This window comes from Anguilla rostrata, chromosome 4, assembly GCF_018555375.3.
Source record: "Anguilla rostrata isolate EN2019 chromosome 4, ASM1855537v3, whole genome shotgun sequence".
NCBI classification, from domain to species: Eukaryota; Metazoa; Chordata; class Actinopteri; order Anguilliformes; family Anguillidae; genus Anguilla; species Anguilla rostrata.
Window position 1 is genome coordinate 31,336,754 of NC_057936.1, and position 18,328 is coordinate 31,355,081.

General features: G+C 38.0%; 1 protein-coding gene and 1 long non-coding RNA gene across 3 annotated transcripts in view; one reads left to right on the forward strand and one right to left on the reverse strand.

The window, feature by feature from the left end:
• Positions 1 to 18,328, forward strand: part of LOC135253224 (uncharacterized) — an 80,791-nt gene that overhangs the window by 30,831 nt on the left and 31,632 nt on the right. The window lies entirely within an intron of this gene.
• On the reverse strand, positions 261 to 16,419 carry olfm3a (olfactomedin 3a). The gene is made up of 6 exons (XM_064332244.1): positions 16,101 to 16,419; positions 4,536 to 4,679; positions 3,800 to 3,955; positions 3,130 to 3,349; positions 2,341 to 2,447; positions 261 to 1,684 (listed from the first exon to the last, which is right to left on the reverse strand). Exons 1-6 carry the CDS (start codon positions 16,167 to 16,169, stop codon positions 1,007 to 1,009), a joined length of 1,374 nt encoding a protein of 457 aa, XP_064188314.1. The 5' UTR covers positions 16,170 to 16,419; the 3' UTR covers positions 261 to 1,006.

Below are 18,328 nucleotides of genomic sequence, written 5' to 3' on the forward strand. Positions count from 1 at the left end.
AAATATTTCCTGTTCTTGTGAAAAGACAACGCAAGATGCACCGTATTTCGTTCAGTTCACGTGAATGCTATATTAGGGTGGTGTATACTGTATTGTTCCCTCAGCATTTAATAATTTTCTTCCATGACATTCTGCTGTCTTAATTATGTTGGTGTATATACTGTACTACTATATTTGTATGTTCCCCCTTCCTCCTCAGTGTAACTTTCACTCTTTAGATGGGGCTAAAATTGGAAAATTCTCATGGAGATCCTTCAGAATTTTCAGCAAAACATGCGACTATCTAAAATGTACATTGTCTGGAAGAAGTATGTTCTGCATATTGATGAAAAATGGCAACAAAGATACATTGTCTGCTGGAACTTTACTGATGTTTAAATGGTTCTGGACAGTATTTCCAGAGAGTGAAGAATGGATGCAAATTAAATAAACAGGTAGCCTTTAAATTTCATAGTATTTTATAAAAAATAACAAGTTCACTCTCACAGGAACATATATTGATTACTGCAGTGCTTTAAGACATTATATCTTTAGAAGAATCCTTAATCTACTTAAATGCCCAGGCAAGTTAGGAAAACAATAGCTCAATGCCTCAAAATCAAACCTTAAACCAACATCACAATGGAAACAGTACAAAAAACACATGTTTCTGACCAAAATATAGATATAGTATAATGAATTACTACTGACAGTACAGTACATGTGACATGCATGCACCAAAGCTTCTTGAAAGCCTCTGGCTCTCAGACTTAAAGATGGCAAATAAGGCATATTTATATTTATTTTTGCAACTATGGGTACAAAAAGAGTAAATGTAACATGTAATTCTCTTCACAAGATTGTATTGCAATTGGGTCCCAGGTTCAGTTTTGACATATTCTGAAACAAACATACAAAAGGCAATTCTTTTTAGGAGTGGCAAATGTCATTACTGTTCACTTTGGATAAACATGAATGGATACAAAAACTCCTTCATCACAAATGAAGGCGCTCCTTCATCAGAGAATTAAGAGTCATCCTCCGTTTTGATGATGTGGAAAAGTGTGATATTGAACAGCACTTGGTGGCCGTTGTTCCAGGCATAGAGGGCCCTCTCCCTGGCATTGTAGTCAAGCATGGAAATGTGAAAGTACTGATTATGGAAGGGGATATCCATATACTCGTAGGTGGAGGTCTTAGTGGAATATGAGTAGTAGACTTTGGCCCCAGTCAGGTGGGAATTGGTAATGTAGAGTGTTCCGCATATCATGAAAGACTCCCCAGCATTCCTTTTGGAGTACTCCGTATTCCAGGTTTTCAGAACCTCCAGGGTCTGAGGATCCAATTGGCTGATGACAGTGTTGCCTGCATTCTGATTGGTGGCATACACGGCCCATAGGCCCAGCTCATCGGCCATGAGGTCAATGTCTGAGAAACCTCCCCAGGTGTAAGGGTAGACATTGTGGAAGCCAGCATACTCCAATGCTCTTTGGGCCAGGATCAGTCCTGTCTCAAAGCTGTACTTGACAATGATGTTGCTCTGATACTTGTTAAAATAGAGGGAGCCGTTGTACACTACATGGTTGGTCCCAGCCCATTTGAAAGGAAGGTTGTAGGTTCGTGATTCCACCCCAGATACAAAGTCAGCCATTGACTTGTACTCACGAACTATCCTATTATTTGTATAACCATCCATGTACCATACCTGTATCAATGACAGCCAAAGCCATGGTTAATATCAGTAACCTCTAATACAGACATTACCTCAGCTGAGAAAATGCCTATGATTCTACAGTAAGTTACATTAAGTATACTAACCTATCATATCTATGAATCTAATATAATTTGACACTTCCTAAGAAATTTCATTCAATTTGAGCTATTGAATGGTGTTTGAATGTAAACAAAAAAACATCATTTGGGTTTTTAGCTGCGACCGCAGCTCTAGCTCTGTCAGTTGGTCGGTTGGTCTACAAAAGTGTCCCACCCCGTAGCAGCCACAGTTTTCGCCCCAGGAGGCTTAAATTTGGCATGGATGTTGGTCATGACCGAAAGGTAGAGTTTAGTAACTTTCAGGCCGATTGACCAAGAGGGGGCGTGGCGATGGGCATGGCCTATCACAAAAAGGCGCATAACTCCCGAATGGATTCACAGATTTGCACAAGATTTTGTGGAAAGGTTGGTCATGAGCCAAAGAAGAGGTCACGTGTTTGTGTGAGGGTGTGTGCGTGGATGCATGCACACACATGCGGTTGCAGCTATTGCGGATTCTCGCTTGTTGAAACTCCAACCCCCCATCAAAAAGGAAAACAAATTCATTATAAGGAAAAAGAAAGAACTAGAAACCAAACCAGAGCTTACCCTGTTGTTTCTTTGAGTTGCCATTGGATCAGTCATCCATGCCCCGAATCTCGTCCCCGATGTCTTTATTGTTACAGGTCCAGTGATTTTCATTAATTTTCCACATGCTGTTAATAAAGAAACATACCGATAAGATATTTTCCATAATAGGTTTCTAAAGCCAATTTCATGCCTCTGCCAGTGGATATTTTGAAAACATTATGCATATTAAAACAAGACATCAGAAAACATTCCAATCTGACATTTTTAACGGCTCAAATGAATATGTTGACTAAGTCAGAGTCGCACACATGGGCTTTTTTCCGTGCTCTTCCATAATCAAATGCTGCGCTCAAAAGTGTTTTTAAAACAAATCACCCTTCCAGCACTTGATCTGGATCTGTGCCCCTCACTTGGCTAATCAGGAACATACAGATGCCAGATTATAATGAATTTTTCTTCATATCTGGCAAAGACCTCTGTAAATTCCAAACACCTGCTTTATAGGTGTTTTTTTTGTAAGTTCTTCATTTTTTCCCAATGTTTACAATGTTGGATTGTCTGCAATATGAGAGTCCCTTGAAATACATAACAAAATGTTATCCTCTATCTCTCTCAGACACCTGGCCACTATAACCAGACTCAAAATATTGATAGAAACCTTCAGATTCATTCTTGCTTGAATTCAATCAGCCCAGGGAGGCAATAAGACATGAAATGTGAACTGAAAAAAGATCTTAACTGAAATCTGCAATATAGATCATGCCAGGAATAATGCAAAATAGATGTTTGATCTTTTGTTAAAGTTACTTAGTTTGCTCATGCAGTTCCTTAGCCTGCTCTCCAGACTTATGACTCTCTGGTGCAGCTCCTCATAGTCATAGGCACCAATTTCCTCCTGGATCCCTGTCAGCACTGCAGACAGGTTCCTGATCTCCTCTTTGAACTGTGAGATTAGCTTGGCGTCTGTTTTATACTGCTCCAGAACTGGGATGAGAGGCTGCAGTTCATCCATCTTTTCCTTAAGCTCCTGTGGGGAGATTTGAACATGAAACAAGGCAGTTTGGCTTATACCAACACTCATACCAATGATGGAATACTCATATGTTGTTCATACATCAGGTGCACTATCCATTCATTGATCCTCAGGACCTAGAAGTGTGGTTCATAGAAAAAAGTCATCATGCACAGCTAGCCTGAGGAATCTGGTTTGTGTTTTTTTTATTTTTTTTTACTAATGGTTAACATCCTTTTCTGTTATCAACATAAACCATCAAAAGAAAATGGGAGAGATGGTTTATGTTGATAACAGAAAAAGATGTTAACCTATTTCAGTATACATATTAGCCTACATGGATGTTAGACTCTCACTACCCCTCTGCCCCCACCATCCCCAAACACACACACAGAAGAACACTCATGCGCACACACACTTGAACACACACATACTATATGTGCAAATAGTGGTATAATCACCTACCTGAAAATTTCGGGTCATTAGAGTTTTTCTGTCGTCCTCGATTTGCCTGAATTTAGTCCTCAGTCCTTTCATCTGATTTTCCATTTTTATGACATACTGAAAATCCCTCTGTGTTCGCAAGTTCAGCACTTCTATTGACTGTGACATATTTTGTACCTATTAAAAGTACAAATGTGGAAAGTCAAATAACCAAATCAGCACAAATATATAAAAGCCTCTCACTAAACTACCCTTCTCTATGCAACATGAAATTATTCCGAATTCTATCAATGCAGCACAATAAATATTAGCAAAATCTTTGTCTTTATATAAATTGAACAAGTGCTAAATCTAGGAAACTAACATGCTATGTTTAATGTAATTGCCTTCAATACCATTATATCAGAAAAGCATTCAAACATTAAGATTAGGATTAAAGACATCTTCGATAAGTACATACATAGCATCACCCATGGTTCTGGATTTGTGTCACAATACATTTGTTCTGCTTGAGGGAGCAAACTACTGGGCTTTAACTTTTTCTTAATCTGATTTACAAACAATATACTCATTTCAGTGCCAGTCTTTGTGCTACAGATTTACCAACTCTGGGTCAATTCATTCTCACAGCATTTCTGAAATGTACAGTCGTGACATGTCGTTAATGCCTTATTTATGTATGTACTTCTGTTTATGTGTGAGGTGAATATACATGTGCATGGATTAGCGTTAGGTGAGCATGTATGAGCGCGCGCACCTTCTCCAGTAGCTGACGGAGCTGCTTGCTCTTGGCGTCTCTGGAGCAGAGGTTCTGTTCGGGGGCCACCACGGTGCAGATGCACCGCCCGTCGGCATCCTGGGCCGAGCTGTACACCTGCCAGCCCTCCTTTGGTCCAATGGTCTGCAAAGACAAGCGCACACCTGAATGGAAGCATATTCCCTCACTGCCCTGAGGCAGGGTGATTAATGAAGGCTGAATTTCTACGGAGAGGGAAGAGATACCGCCTTTAAGCTGCACTCTACGGCGGAGGTACTTTAATCGTTACGGGCTGAAGAACACTAAATTGGTTTTGAGGAGGATTTTTAAAAAAAATGCAGTATAGGGTTCATTTTCACACTAGCAAGTACTATTTGCAGCATTAAATGTCAGTTGGCATTGATCCTACTGAGGATATTATCACAAAAACAATAATAATTGAAAAATAATAAACTAGGCATACAAATAAATACAGTTTACTTAACGCCTTTGGTTTACCGAAAAATCTAACATACCATTGGATGATGAAAAAAAAGTCTGTCCTTGCAGTGAAACAGCAAGTGCCCAGAGACATTACTTCAGTAGATATTATTTTGTAGGTATGATTAATGACCTGACTGCTCAAAGCATATCTGTGTAGCCAGCATTCCCCTGCTGCCATCTCACCTTGTGTGCAATATAACAGTCCTCAAAATACAGCCTTAATCCAAGAGCACTGGAGAAGTAATGCAACTTGTACCCTATCAAAACGTAATGTCTCTCATTTCAATTAGGTTATAAAATGCTTGAATTAAAGGTTAGATCATTTTCAGAATGGTGCGTGTTATCCAAAGGAATTGCCTCGTGGTTTTGTTGAAATTGGTTGTGCACACCCTTGTGAAGGTTATTGTCACAGAAGCTACTTCCCTTGAGCAAAGTTGTTCACTTCAATTCGAAACAGATTATGGAGCTTTCATTCATAACTTTACTTTTGCATGCTTGATTTCATCCTCCTAGGAAAACAAGCAGCCTACCAATACATTCACCATTGTTTTAAGGTTGTCCCGAAAGGGGGCTCTTATTTATTTTGGCGATAGACACACATGATTATCAGAATTATATCTACCCTGGATCTCCCATTGATCTCACCACAAACAGAGGATTTATTACTGTCACCCGTATAGCACCTCTGTCTTTCTCTCGCATACACACATACTTGCACACAGGTGCCTCTAGCGATAAGTTTAAAAGTAGGAATATTTTTCAGAGGGTACAATATCAATAATGACATTCCAGTGGCACACTCCTCCCTTACCTGACCCCCTCATTAATGGCTGAGCCCAGGGGTTCTCGACCAACGTATAACTTACATTTTTTGGTATGAGCAATTACAAAATGGCAGAACATGTTTTCATTGTCATTCACATGGAACCTTCATCACTAATCCGTTGTCCTAACCTGTGTTTTGGTATGAGAGCCAGCTCAAGTGAAACACACAGTTTTGGAGAAGATGTAATTGAGGGCATTTATCCGAAAGATGATGTTAGTACATTCATTTTGGACATGAATAACTGTCACAACAGAGCTGCATTCAACGAAGAAAATTCAGACAAAGTACGACTCTTTGAGCTAAAAGGACAAAAACAATGCAGAGGAGTCACACAGATAGTTGAGTCATTTGTCTGAGAAATTTCAAATTATGGGTATAATCTAATGAAAATGCAAAGCTTACACAACCCTTCCTCACCCAGTAATAACCATAGTATTTCATACTATGGTTATCAAAAGTCCTTTTCAGTGCAATGTCATTGTCCTCTACATTCAATTATGACTCTGGGTTATCTCATAAAATGAGCACACCCCCCCCCCCCCCCCACACACACACACGCACACACAATAGTAATAATATAAATAAGACCAATAAAGGTAAGAGATATAAGATTTCTCAAGGCTTTAGCAGGAGAGACTGGTGTCAGGTGGACATTAAAAGCAGAACTGGGAGAGGTATGTAAAACCCTCTACTGGTGCCAGATGGATCTCATTTCTACTAATAACTGCAAGTATACAATTCCATTTATGACCAAAAGTGAGAGACTACCTCTGTGTTTTCCAAGGGGGCTTTAGGAAGGGGTAGAATATATTTATTCTCCAGAACTTGTCCATTTTATTTATAAATGCACAAAAACCAAAAATGCTATTGGGCACTATTCTTTACTAGAACCTCTGTGCTAGGTTAATGAAGATTTAGATGTATATAGTCAATGTATGGTGCATGAAATATGGTGCAAGACTGTCTAGCATTTTTAAACAAATGTGGATGAGACGAGTTGAAGTTTAAAGTGAATATCACGACTAGTTACTTGTAACTTGTGTTTTAGGTTCTGAAGCACACTAACCAAACAACTGGTCAGCTTTTCCCAGCATTCTGCCTCCTCCTTATTTACGTCTCGCAGCATCTTCCTCTCTCTCCCACAATGCACTCCTTTCAGTTTAATTCATTTCAAACAAAATGAACTTTGAGGAGTCATTGAGGGAAACAAAATTCATTTCAAACAAAGTAAGCCTTACTAGCGCTGAGGTAAACAACACTGTTTTGCAAAGGAATTTTAAAAATGTAAATGGCAGCACACACATTTCTCATGTTACAGCTCACCACTTCAACCTCCTGAATACAGTATGTAAAAATACCATAGCCTAGCTTAAGGAAGCTAGCAACTCCTTACCCATTTCACCTAGAGGTTGGCAGCTAACCTAAGGCCTAACCTTAGTGTCATTGTAGCTGCAGTAAAACCAGAAGAATAGGGGAAGGAAGTCCCACAACCGAAGATTTTGAATAATGTGGATTCATCATGTCTGCTGGAAACTGTCAGTGCCCAGGGTCTGGGGCTTAATTTACAAAACTTTGTGGAGGTTCTGTACCAAAAGGTTACGTACAAAAAAAAAAAAAAAAAAGCATATGGTCAAAACTATCCTGCTTTATAAAACCAGTTGTACAGTATGTACACCTGCAGGCAAAAATTTTTGTGCATGAGCCTAGTAACGCACCCCACGAGTAACCATAAATGATCCAATTAATTGTCAGGGAAAACGGAGAAGTCAGGCCGCAAAACAAAGAAGAAGAAAAAACTTCACTGACTGTGAAATTGAGATGCTCTTTACAAAGTTAGAGGTCAGATGGGCTATATTGTTTTGTGGAAATACTGTAGTTCTGGCATAACCAATAAAAGAATTTGTGGAGGACCAGCATGTCACATCATCCAAACCATTTCAGAAATAAAAAACAAGTGAAAATTAAACTGGATGCAACGAAGCATATTGCTGTGTACTGGTAAAGAATAAAGGCCCGGTACTGGCACCAATATGCACTTGTGCCCTAACCATTTGCTCTCTTCAGGATTCATTTTCTCTTGGGCAGTCATTGGTTAGAAAGGCGATATGTCCCTCTCTTTGATCTTAGCTGCATCCGGAATGCAATGTCCTGTGAATATCATATGTTGATTTCAAACTGAAGTACATCCCTGCCATTTGTGCATCATTGAGTGTTTTCCATTGTATTAATAGATTTTATACATTTCATTTTCACACAATCCTGATTTGTTTTTACTGGTTGCTCGTCCCTATTAGAATTGTCCAACGAGTGGACACCATGCCTCGCTTCCATACAATAGGCCCGATGCCCCTTTCAAGCATTTATAACCAAGATGTTTCAATAAAACCTGATAATAACCTGATTTAATTGGTAATTACTATGAATAGACCTATTTGTTCTTATATTGAATTAAATTATCCTATTGTACCAAGATGAGCTTTACAGTTTCTAGCGTGTCGTTTTATGACTCTTTGGTGCAGTAGGTGACTTCATTCTATAACTCTCCGGTGCTGTGTGTTGCTTTCAGCCCAAAGGTGTCATTTAGGCGTGAGGGCAGTGGTCCCTTCTGTATCCTGCAGAATGAGTTCAGGGGCTACAGATTGTTTCAGCTGCAGAGCTAACTTGTATTTCAATATTGAATACTGTGTTAAGGCTATAGGCTTGCCTCAGGTCATTGCTTGGAGTGTTTTTTAAATTGAGTTAAATCATTATATTTACCACTACACCACATTGATGAAATATATAGTATTGTGTTTGTTTGTATTAGCTAGCATATTAATACTAATCACCCATGTCAAATAACATTGGCTTTTTGTACTGAATGAACCATGTTTTTGTCAGTTAAAAATGTTTTATTCAATGTAAACATGTTCAGCGGAGCAGTGATCTGGACGAAATTAATTTACTTAGGAGATTCTGCTTAAAATTAATATAGGGGTTAAAATTTTAGACACCTTTCCTGGAGTATTTATTATAAAACCTCCCCTTAAACCTTCCCTAAATAAACGGGTTTAATGTGTCTCAAATTATATGAATAGAATGAATGGTTTCAGATGAAAAAATATCTGTGAATATCCTCTTCTCTCTTCTCTCAAAATGTCTGCATCCTCACATAGTTCTTCTCTCATTGTCATCAGAGACTGCAGTGAAAGAATTTCACACTATTTCTTTTTTTTTTAAGAAAAAAAGGAAAACGTAAAAATAATTTTGTACTATAATTGTCCAATATCAAAGTAAGGGCATTTTTCTGTTCACCTTTCATATATATTGGCAAGGTAATCATCTCTGCAAAGGAAACTGTTCCCTTTTTCCTAATTGAAATGGTACGATTCCATGGGCATTACTCGCTCACTGCTATTACTGCTGTGTAGCAAGTGAACAGAACACATATGGTTATTTTAATGGATGGACTAAAATGGAGGATATAAAGACCTGACATTCATAATCATGTATGCAAAATGCATGACTGCAGCTTCCACGATCCCTCAAAATGCTTTTTGTTTTAAAAATACAAAAAGATTGTTACTGACATGCAAACACTACAGATGCTTTAAAGAGAAAAGGATTTAAAAAATACAAATCAGTTAGAATATGGGTTACGTACTTAAAACACATTCTTTTTGAATGATATTAAAGAATCTTATTAATATTTGTACTACTTGTTTTTTACATTAGCATACTGATGTGAATGAATCTATGAAATTTTGAAGCACAAACATGTATGTTGTTTATAATAGTAATCAAAATAGTACCTCGTGGAGTTGAAAATTGCTATAGGACATTTACCATTGTCTTGAAGCATAGTGATCCAACATACTTGTTATTGCATAGGTCAGCCAAACTAAATATGAAAGGAACATCTTAATTAAAAGCATGCTGCATCACTCAATCAGGAGCAATCGGGTATTACAGTACATGTGCTGCCTTCATGAGCATAATAATAATAATAATAATAATAATATAATAATAATAATAATCACAAGATCCAGTTAATGGGGTCCAAGCAGCACTGGGCAAATGGCACACAACTGCACATCATTAGTCAGCATGCAATGAATGACCCAAAACTCCTGATTCTAAGGAATCTTGAAATGGAAGGATATTGAATGTAGGCTAAGTACTTTAAAAAAACATGCTTCAACTGATGGTTGCATTATAAGGGATGTGGAATGCAATATTTTAAATCATCTAAAAAGACATATGGCAGAAATGAAACAACGGTGTAAGTCTTAATCAGCCCTCTTTACTGAATTTATATTTTTAAAAGAATGCAAGTTATGGTCAAAAATGCACAAAACATGCCTTAACTGAAGCTGGCCCTATAGAGTGTAAAAAAATTGTGATCAAAATCCCTTGTGTCCATGGGCCAAATAGATCGGTTAAAGTTTCTTCACATGCAGCTTTCACGACTTACACCTCACTTCATGTTTATGTGTATTTGCCACAAATGTAATGAAAGCAGTAAGGTGAAAAATTCTTCTGATAGTTTTTCATCGTCAGCTATTGAAGTGTCAAAATCGTGAAAATTGGTCGAATGTTGTAGAAGGAGTTGTGAGAAATCCAAAACCACAGAAATTGGAATTGTGCATGCGTCGGATTCTGCCAAAAAAAAAGATCATGTTTCTAGGCCTTACAGTTCATGAGATACAGACTGAAACATAGAATGCCTTGTTATGATGCCATCACATGGTCAGTGTGGACCAGATTTGGTGCTTGAGTAGAGGGTAACATTCACACGCTATCTGTCAAATTTGACAGATCCACACCTTACGGTTTCGGAGATCCATAAACTGTTATGGCAAATTATTTCATTCTTCTAATTTTGGCAAAATTTCTAAATCTCTCTACACCGATGTGGCTCCCTAAAGCGGTTTGGGGGGTTCGTATAAAAGGGAATAGTTTGCAGATAATGGCTTGAGAAGCTTGCCATCAGAGCTTAAATCAACAGTGCTTTTTGGAATTTACTCGATCATATTCTGTGGGGAAATCACTTGTGTATAAAATGGATAAGTTTCCGCAACAATGAAGATGCAACCGTATCATTAATAAAGGTTGTTCTTCTATGTCATTTACTAATAGATTCAACATTTAACCTGGACATGTATCGTGAATAATTTCATTTTAAAGGTCGCCTATATACCAGGCCTTGACAATAAAATGGCTGATGCTTTATCATGGTGTAATTTTTGATTTAGTTTTGTTTTCAGTTTTTTTTTTTTTTTTTTCACGTGTTTGCATGGGTTTCTCTATCAAATTATTATAGGCTTTCAATTTCAGCTTTGCAATGCAGTTCCTCATGAGCCTCTGTTCATGACTAATGTCAGCTATACCATGTTCAGCCCTCGGTTCTGTGCTAAACTCTTCTCTGCCAACGATGAGGGCTGCCTCATAACCACTACAATTGCCCATTCCTTCAGGATCAGTGCTGCTATCACGGTAGATCCTAAAGTTCCCATGATCACACTCAAAATCATGGCAATGGTCATCTGCTGCTTTTGAACGCTATGGTAGGCTCAATAACAAGGGCATCAGTCAAGTTCAAAAGATGAGCATCTAAATATTCTTCCATGTGCTGTTAGCGTTTGGTATTTGCTGCTGCTGCAATATTTATTATTATTATTATTATTAATAATAATAATAATAATAATAATTAATAATAAAAATCCATTAAAAAGTAGCATGTTCTTTCTGATCCTGGTGTCACCAGGTTGCTTCTGCAGTAGTTAACTGGGATTTTTAATTGGACTTCCTGATCTTCAGAAAACTGCAGGTGCTCTATGGACTTACTAATAATGTTAATATGGCTAATGTCTGATCCAGGATCATAACTTGCGTTCTGTCTCTATGCTGGAGGATATCGATATTGTCTTCCTGATCTTTCAGGAAACAGTAGGTGTTTTGCTGTACACCGTTTATTATCATTATCACATAATGTTAGTACAGTGAATGTCTGATAATGTCTGATCCAGGATCACTGCTCCTGTTCTGTCTCTGTGCTAGAGGGATATTGGTATGGTCCCCTGATCTTTCAGGAAACCGCAGCACTCTGTTGTACAAATAGTTTTAGGGTTAGGACTTGGGTGTTCTGCTGTTTTGGGTTTTTTGATAGTTCTCCTGTTAGTAGGGGAGATGTATCGTGCTCCTTGTTTGATGGGTTAGTGCACACTAGTGCACGCACAGAAGTACTTAAAGCAGATCAATGCAGCACCAATCCAAAATAATTACATTGCATATTCATTAATATATTTAATCCAGATATGTGAGTTTTCCTGGGTGTAGGATGTCTGTCTTTTGAGATTGTCCAAGTGAGGCTTGAAAGTGTATATTGTAACTGCTGAAAGCTAGGCTGGCTGGGTATCAGCCCTCTTATGCTGAGGCCATGTGAAATGATTGCCAAAGCACAGTTGACACATGTCAATACTGAAAAATTGACCCGAGGTTGCAACCACCATGCCTTCACAAAGACCGCTATTAAAGTAGAATAGGCCTGTGTGTGTGTGTGTGTGTGTGTCTGTACTGTATGTGTGTGTGTGGAGGGGCCTAATGCACCCAAAATTTGAGGGGGCGCAAACTCAAACAAGCAAAATGTGGGTGGTTTATGTCCATATTACAAATGTTTTTTCTTCAATCGTTTGTTTATACTCTGTTATTCATGGTGACAGTGTTACACTTCCAGCAGTAACAATACATGGTTAAATAGGGAGGAGGGGGTTGCTTGTTGGGGTGGCTTCGGCGATCATGGACTAAAAGTGGGGTCAACAAATCTGAGTGCCCCCACAGTTTCAATGGGCACAACGCCCCTGTGTGCGTGTGCGTAAGTGAATATGCACAAAAAACAGGGTGTACTGGGTGCCTGGATGTCGACATCCACCGGCCTCCAGCCTGTAATTCAAAGTACTACTGCCCCGCAGTGCTGATGCAGCCTCCATGGACAAAACGTAATGTAATCATAAAGCATTGACTGTGTTTTTGTCTTAACTACCTGAATTAGTCATCCCATTAGTACAGAAGCAGCAAAGCAATTAGCAGGCTTTCAGAGCACCATAGAGGCCAAGAGCTCTTCATTTAAAATTCTCCTTGGGTATCTTCCTGACTTGATGGTTTTGATTGTATCAGTTAACTCATCCATTTACATCAAAGATTACCTTTACTACGCTTGTGCTTCACTGTATCCATGATGTGCATGAGTGCAGTAATCATATGTCTTGTTTCACTCATTTTAGTGTACAGTTTGTTAGCAACAACTGATGCACAGATTAAACCTTTACATAGTTACTACCCAGTAAAAAAAATTAAAACATTAAAAAAAGAGAAAGAAAAAGTTTTACTATTCCTATCAATCTATGACAATTGTCATTTTCATTAAAAACAGAAACTAAGGGGAAATACTCTTCTGATGGAATGCTGTCAGTTGTTATTCTAACAGTTATTGCATCCAATTCAAAAAAGTTTACAGGGAATGCAATTTTGACAGAATTTGATCTGATCTCAGATGAGGCTTTCCTTGGAAATGGTGTTGTATCCGTTTAATAAAATAATCTGGCACTGCACATGATTAATAGGCTTTTTTGCTCGGCTTTAATTGGCCAGGGGATACAACAGCTTACTTAAGCAGATGTCTGAAGTTTGACATTAAAAGGCTATTTCCTGTATTGTGTCAAACCTAGCCTATGACCTAGCCATCACAAATCAATGAAGTATTTATTTTCACAGTGGCATGCACTTTTTAATTTTATTTTAAGAACAAAGGAAAAAAGTGAGCAAAAGCTTGAAAATGAGCTTATTCACACATGCAAATGGCAACATACCTTTGTAAAGACATGTTTTCTGTGTAGATGCCATGCAAAACACCACTGTTTTCACAGCATCCTCGAGACAGTACCATAACCATACCCAATCAAGCCCAGGCATCACATTTCTTTACCAATATGTTGCACAATAAACCTGCTGGATATCTGAAAGAAGACATATCTTAGGTGTATTGCAGCAGGAGCCTTGAATTTTATTTTTCATCCAGCTAGACAACTCACATATGGCATCATGGCTTTCTAGACCCAGAAATGAGTCTGCTTGCAATTTAACAATAGCTGTTGCTTGCCACAGATTGCACTGACAGACTACCTGCTGTCTTAGCATTGCATGTTCTCCCTGCTAGTCTGATTCTCAGTGAGATCTGGTTCTGGTGCTTTTGCTCGTTTCTGTGTGAACACAGCCTAAAATCCCTTTAAAATGTGATTTGTGAAACTTTAGGCAAATTAAGGGTTTGGTTTCCCAAGTCCCAATAGAATGGGATGGTACTCAGCAGTATGATGCCTTTGGGCTCACAGTTGCAAAATCAGTTTCACTGCTTTTCAAAATAAATAATTAAAAAAACGAGGAAGGAAAGCAATAAGCTATTTGGAGCAGAGGACGATGAGAGAATCTGCAATGTCTGTTCAGGCATTCACAACTCATTCATCAGAATTCCTCAAAAGGAAAAGGCTGGTGGAAATATGGTTATATTCATTCGAAATTGAAGAGTGCACACAGACTGCAGTGCCTTTTATTTTCTTAGCCAGGTATATATTCTTCTGAATGGAAGAGACAAATAATAGCGAAGTGCACTTACATACAGCAGCCTACTGGTTATTTTCTGAGTATTTGTAGACCTTGTATTAAAAAAAGGCTTTTCAGTGGCATTTTTGAGATACCTTTTCTAAAAAGATGGCCGCCTGAATAGTTCACAAAGATTTTCACATCATTGCCAGTTCATCATAATACAATTCAAAGACCCTTTTGTAAATCATAGCAGCATACAGCATAATACACTACTGCTCACAGAGATATAAGCAGTACATAAATGATCATCTCAACTGAAATGTTTTGAATTTATTTAATAAATAACACTAGATAAATTTGAACTACAAACGGACATGTAAATATTACAGATATAATAAATCTCAAATATTACGCAAATATTCACTTTGTCAATACATTTCATTACAGAAAATACAAATATTAACAGCGATCCTTTGCGTAACATACATTGGCAAAGCTGCACACGCCCCCTGCTGTTGAAATAAGTTTTTCAGAACCACTAAATGGACAGTTCCATAGCATAACGAAATATAATTGCGTCCAAATAACAAAGTTAAATAAACGAGCAAATGCATTTACGTCTCGGCATTAACCACGATATGGGCATATTGCTTTAAAAGTGTCCTGAATGACATAGTATGACAAGATACTCTCAAAGTATGATATACGTTAATCACTGCGTGATTATAAACCTGTACACAATAAAATGTCCAGCGTTAATTAAACTCTAACAGAGTACACATGGTCCCACTCTGTAAGAGTTGATTTAACACTGGATATTTCACTGTATAGGGCGATTCTTGTATGCCTTAATATAACTACTTACAGAGAGAAAGACAAAAATAGTGAGCTCAACATGAAACATAACTACTTGTTTATTATATGAAAATACCATTCCCGTGATGAGTAGGCTACGCTGGGAATATAGCTCCGCTGGTCTATCAGCATAATAACCAAGATAAAGACTAAGATCTTCTGAAATCCCGAAAGCGTAACATGCTTCGTCCCCAGTGATAATGGGTATCACACACGTTACTGCGCCACACCGGCACTTTAAAATGGTATATTTTGAATAAGCTGTGCTACAGGTATAGCCTACGTTTAAGTGCAGCCACAGAACGGTGTTAGTGTTAAAACATGATACGTTGTATGTGACTGACAAACAAGTGGTGTTCTTTATTTCGAAATGAATAATATAAATACATGCATATGGAATTTAGTCTCTAAATTTAAAGTTAGAAAAATAACGGCTGCCATATTTTGTGACTTATAGCATGGACCGATTTTTCTTTACTTCTTTTTCGTATTTATTAAAGTAGCGTACATTCGGAAGGCATGGACCGTCAGCTGATACTGCACACATATTTCATATCTTTTTATTAATGCGGATGGATTTATTCAACAATGCTGCTATAGTTAATTATTGCTACGGATGTTCTGGGCATAAAAATACATTAAATGATACAACTACAAGGGGTACAAAATAAATAAATGGAGAATCATGCTCGTTATCGTTTATTACTTTTTTGCCTCCTACTTTAATTTATCTAGTCCGGGAATTTCGTTTTCAGTTAACAATTGCCTGCGAATTGTAATAAAGCACTGACAATTCCGTGCAAATAAATGAACGAGAAACTCACCATTGACGGATATAATCCGAAGAGCATTAGGAAAAGCAGGGGATTTAGGACTCTGAGCAGTGCCCGCATTCTGGTAGCAGTTGCACTTTAGTCGCTTACTCACGCGCAGCCTTCACTGCGGGACCGTGTCAGTATTGCTACTAGAATATGCCCTGCGATTAAAGCGCCCCAATGGAACAAGACGAATAGATCCACATTCATTACACCGCTCCTAGGGCTCTTGCGTGCAGGCGCTACAGAACACCGCTGTAGACATTAATGTCTACAAAAAAGTTTCAACTAGACCAGAGCGAAACAAGGGTTGCAAACGAGGTATTGAACCATGCACAACGGATATGACATCATTCATCGTCTCTGGGGTCTTCGTATACATATATGTGTGCATTTATTTAATGTGGTTTTTGTAAACAGACATATATTACAACAACACCAATTCAATGAGTCAAAACGCCCTTTTTCAAGTTAGCGTAAATATTGGGACAATTGACCATCAGCTGTTCAAAATTTCACAGGTTTACTATATTACAGGTTTACATTATTTAAAAATGGAAAGCTGTGTCTCAGGACATAGGTTATATCCTTTTGGAAGCATTCCTAGAGTCTATAAGCAAGACAAGAAAACTGCGGACAAGGGCTTGAGAACTGAGTATGACAACCAAACAAGCTATTGTGAGGATGAATTTTTATTTTTTATTTATTTTTTTTTAGCAATTGCGGAATGTTTGTGTGGAATGTCCTGAAGAAGAAACTAACTACTAGAGCACTTAAGGAATAACCAGTGATGACAGGATGATCATAAGAGCTACGAAAAATAAATAAATCAATTGTTAGCTTGAGTAATTGCTAATGATCTCCATACATTGGGGGTGAAAGGTTACACTTTCAGATATAAACCTCTCATCAGTGCCAAGAACAGAAATGTGAGTTTGTAATTTGCAAAAATACAAAATAATAAATACAAACATGAGCCCGATAAGTTCTGGAAACAAATCTTATGGACAGAACAGAAAAAAAAAATCTTTAACAGAGTGATGGAAAGGTGAAAGTGTGGTGAAAGAAAGGGACTGCTCCGGACCCTTGGCATGCTACTTCATCTGTCAAGCATGGTGGAGGCAGTGTGATGGTGGTGAATGTACAGCTGCATCTGGAACTGGTTCAGTGGTCTTTACCAGCGATGGCAGTTACAGAATGACAGCCGAAGTGTAAAAAAAACATAATGTCCACCCATATTTAGAGAAACGGCACCAAAGTCATTGGATGGAAGTGTATTTTGCAGCAAGACAATGACCCAAACCATACATTACACTTAAACAAGGAGCTTATCAGGAAGAAAAGGTTGAAGGGTTTGACGAGGCCCGGTCAGTCATCCGATTGAAACCCCATTGAACATGCTTTTTACTTGCTGGAGAGGAAACTGAAGTCCAAAACCCCAGTAAACACACGGCTACTGAAAGAGGCATCAGTAAAGTTGGAGGATCTCAAGATCCATCTGAACTAGTGAGTGCGATCAGACGAGGATGCAGAAAGTTGACCTGCTGGTCATTCAGTTTCAACCTTTTCAAAAGCGTGGACTCTGCACCGGATGAGAATACATGATATTGGCATCTAGTATCAGCATCTGATCTTATTCCAGGTGGTTACATGCATAATTGAATTTGGTTACAAGTGTTTAAAATGTATTTTGCTGTGGTTAATATTACCTAATAATGAGGCCATTTCAGAGTTATTTTTTTCTCCTTAGAAGTGAACAGTCAGTAACCCATGTCACATTGTGAAATTTATTTCAAATACAAATACTTAATACATGTAAGAAACACTTAAGTACATATTCCTTTTTTTATTTTTTCTATATTTTACAATTAGTCAGAGGACCTTTTATAACAAGCAAATGCTGCCAATATACACATTTTATGTCTTACAGTTTCTTTGGAACTTAAATGGAACAAGCATTTAAAATTATTTCAGGTCTGGGATTAAGTGCTCCGCTAAATTCCTTCATCTGTGATAGATGGTTAAAACATCAAAGATTGTTCAATGTTGCTTTTCTACGACAAGGAATTGTGTATCTTAGGCACATTCACGTTTATGTCGAAAAACCTAAAAAAACGCATGTAAACGCATGCCGTTACGTGCTTGCTTGATTATGGAATACGCATGCCGCTTTAAAGATGAAATATACATGGTAGGTTCAATGTGAAGTTGTTTGTTTAAATGAAGATCCCCAGTCC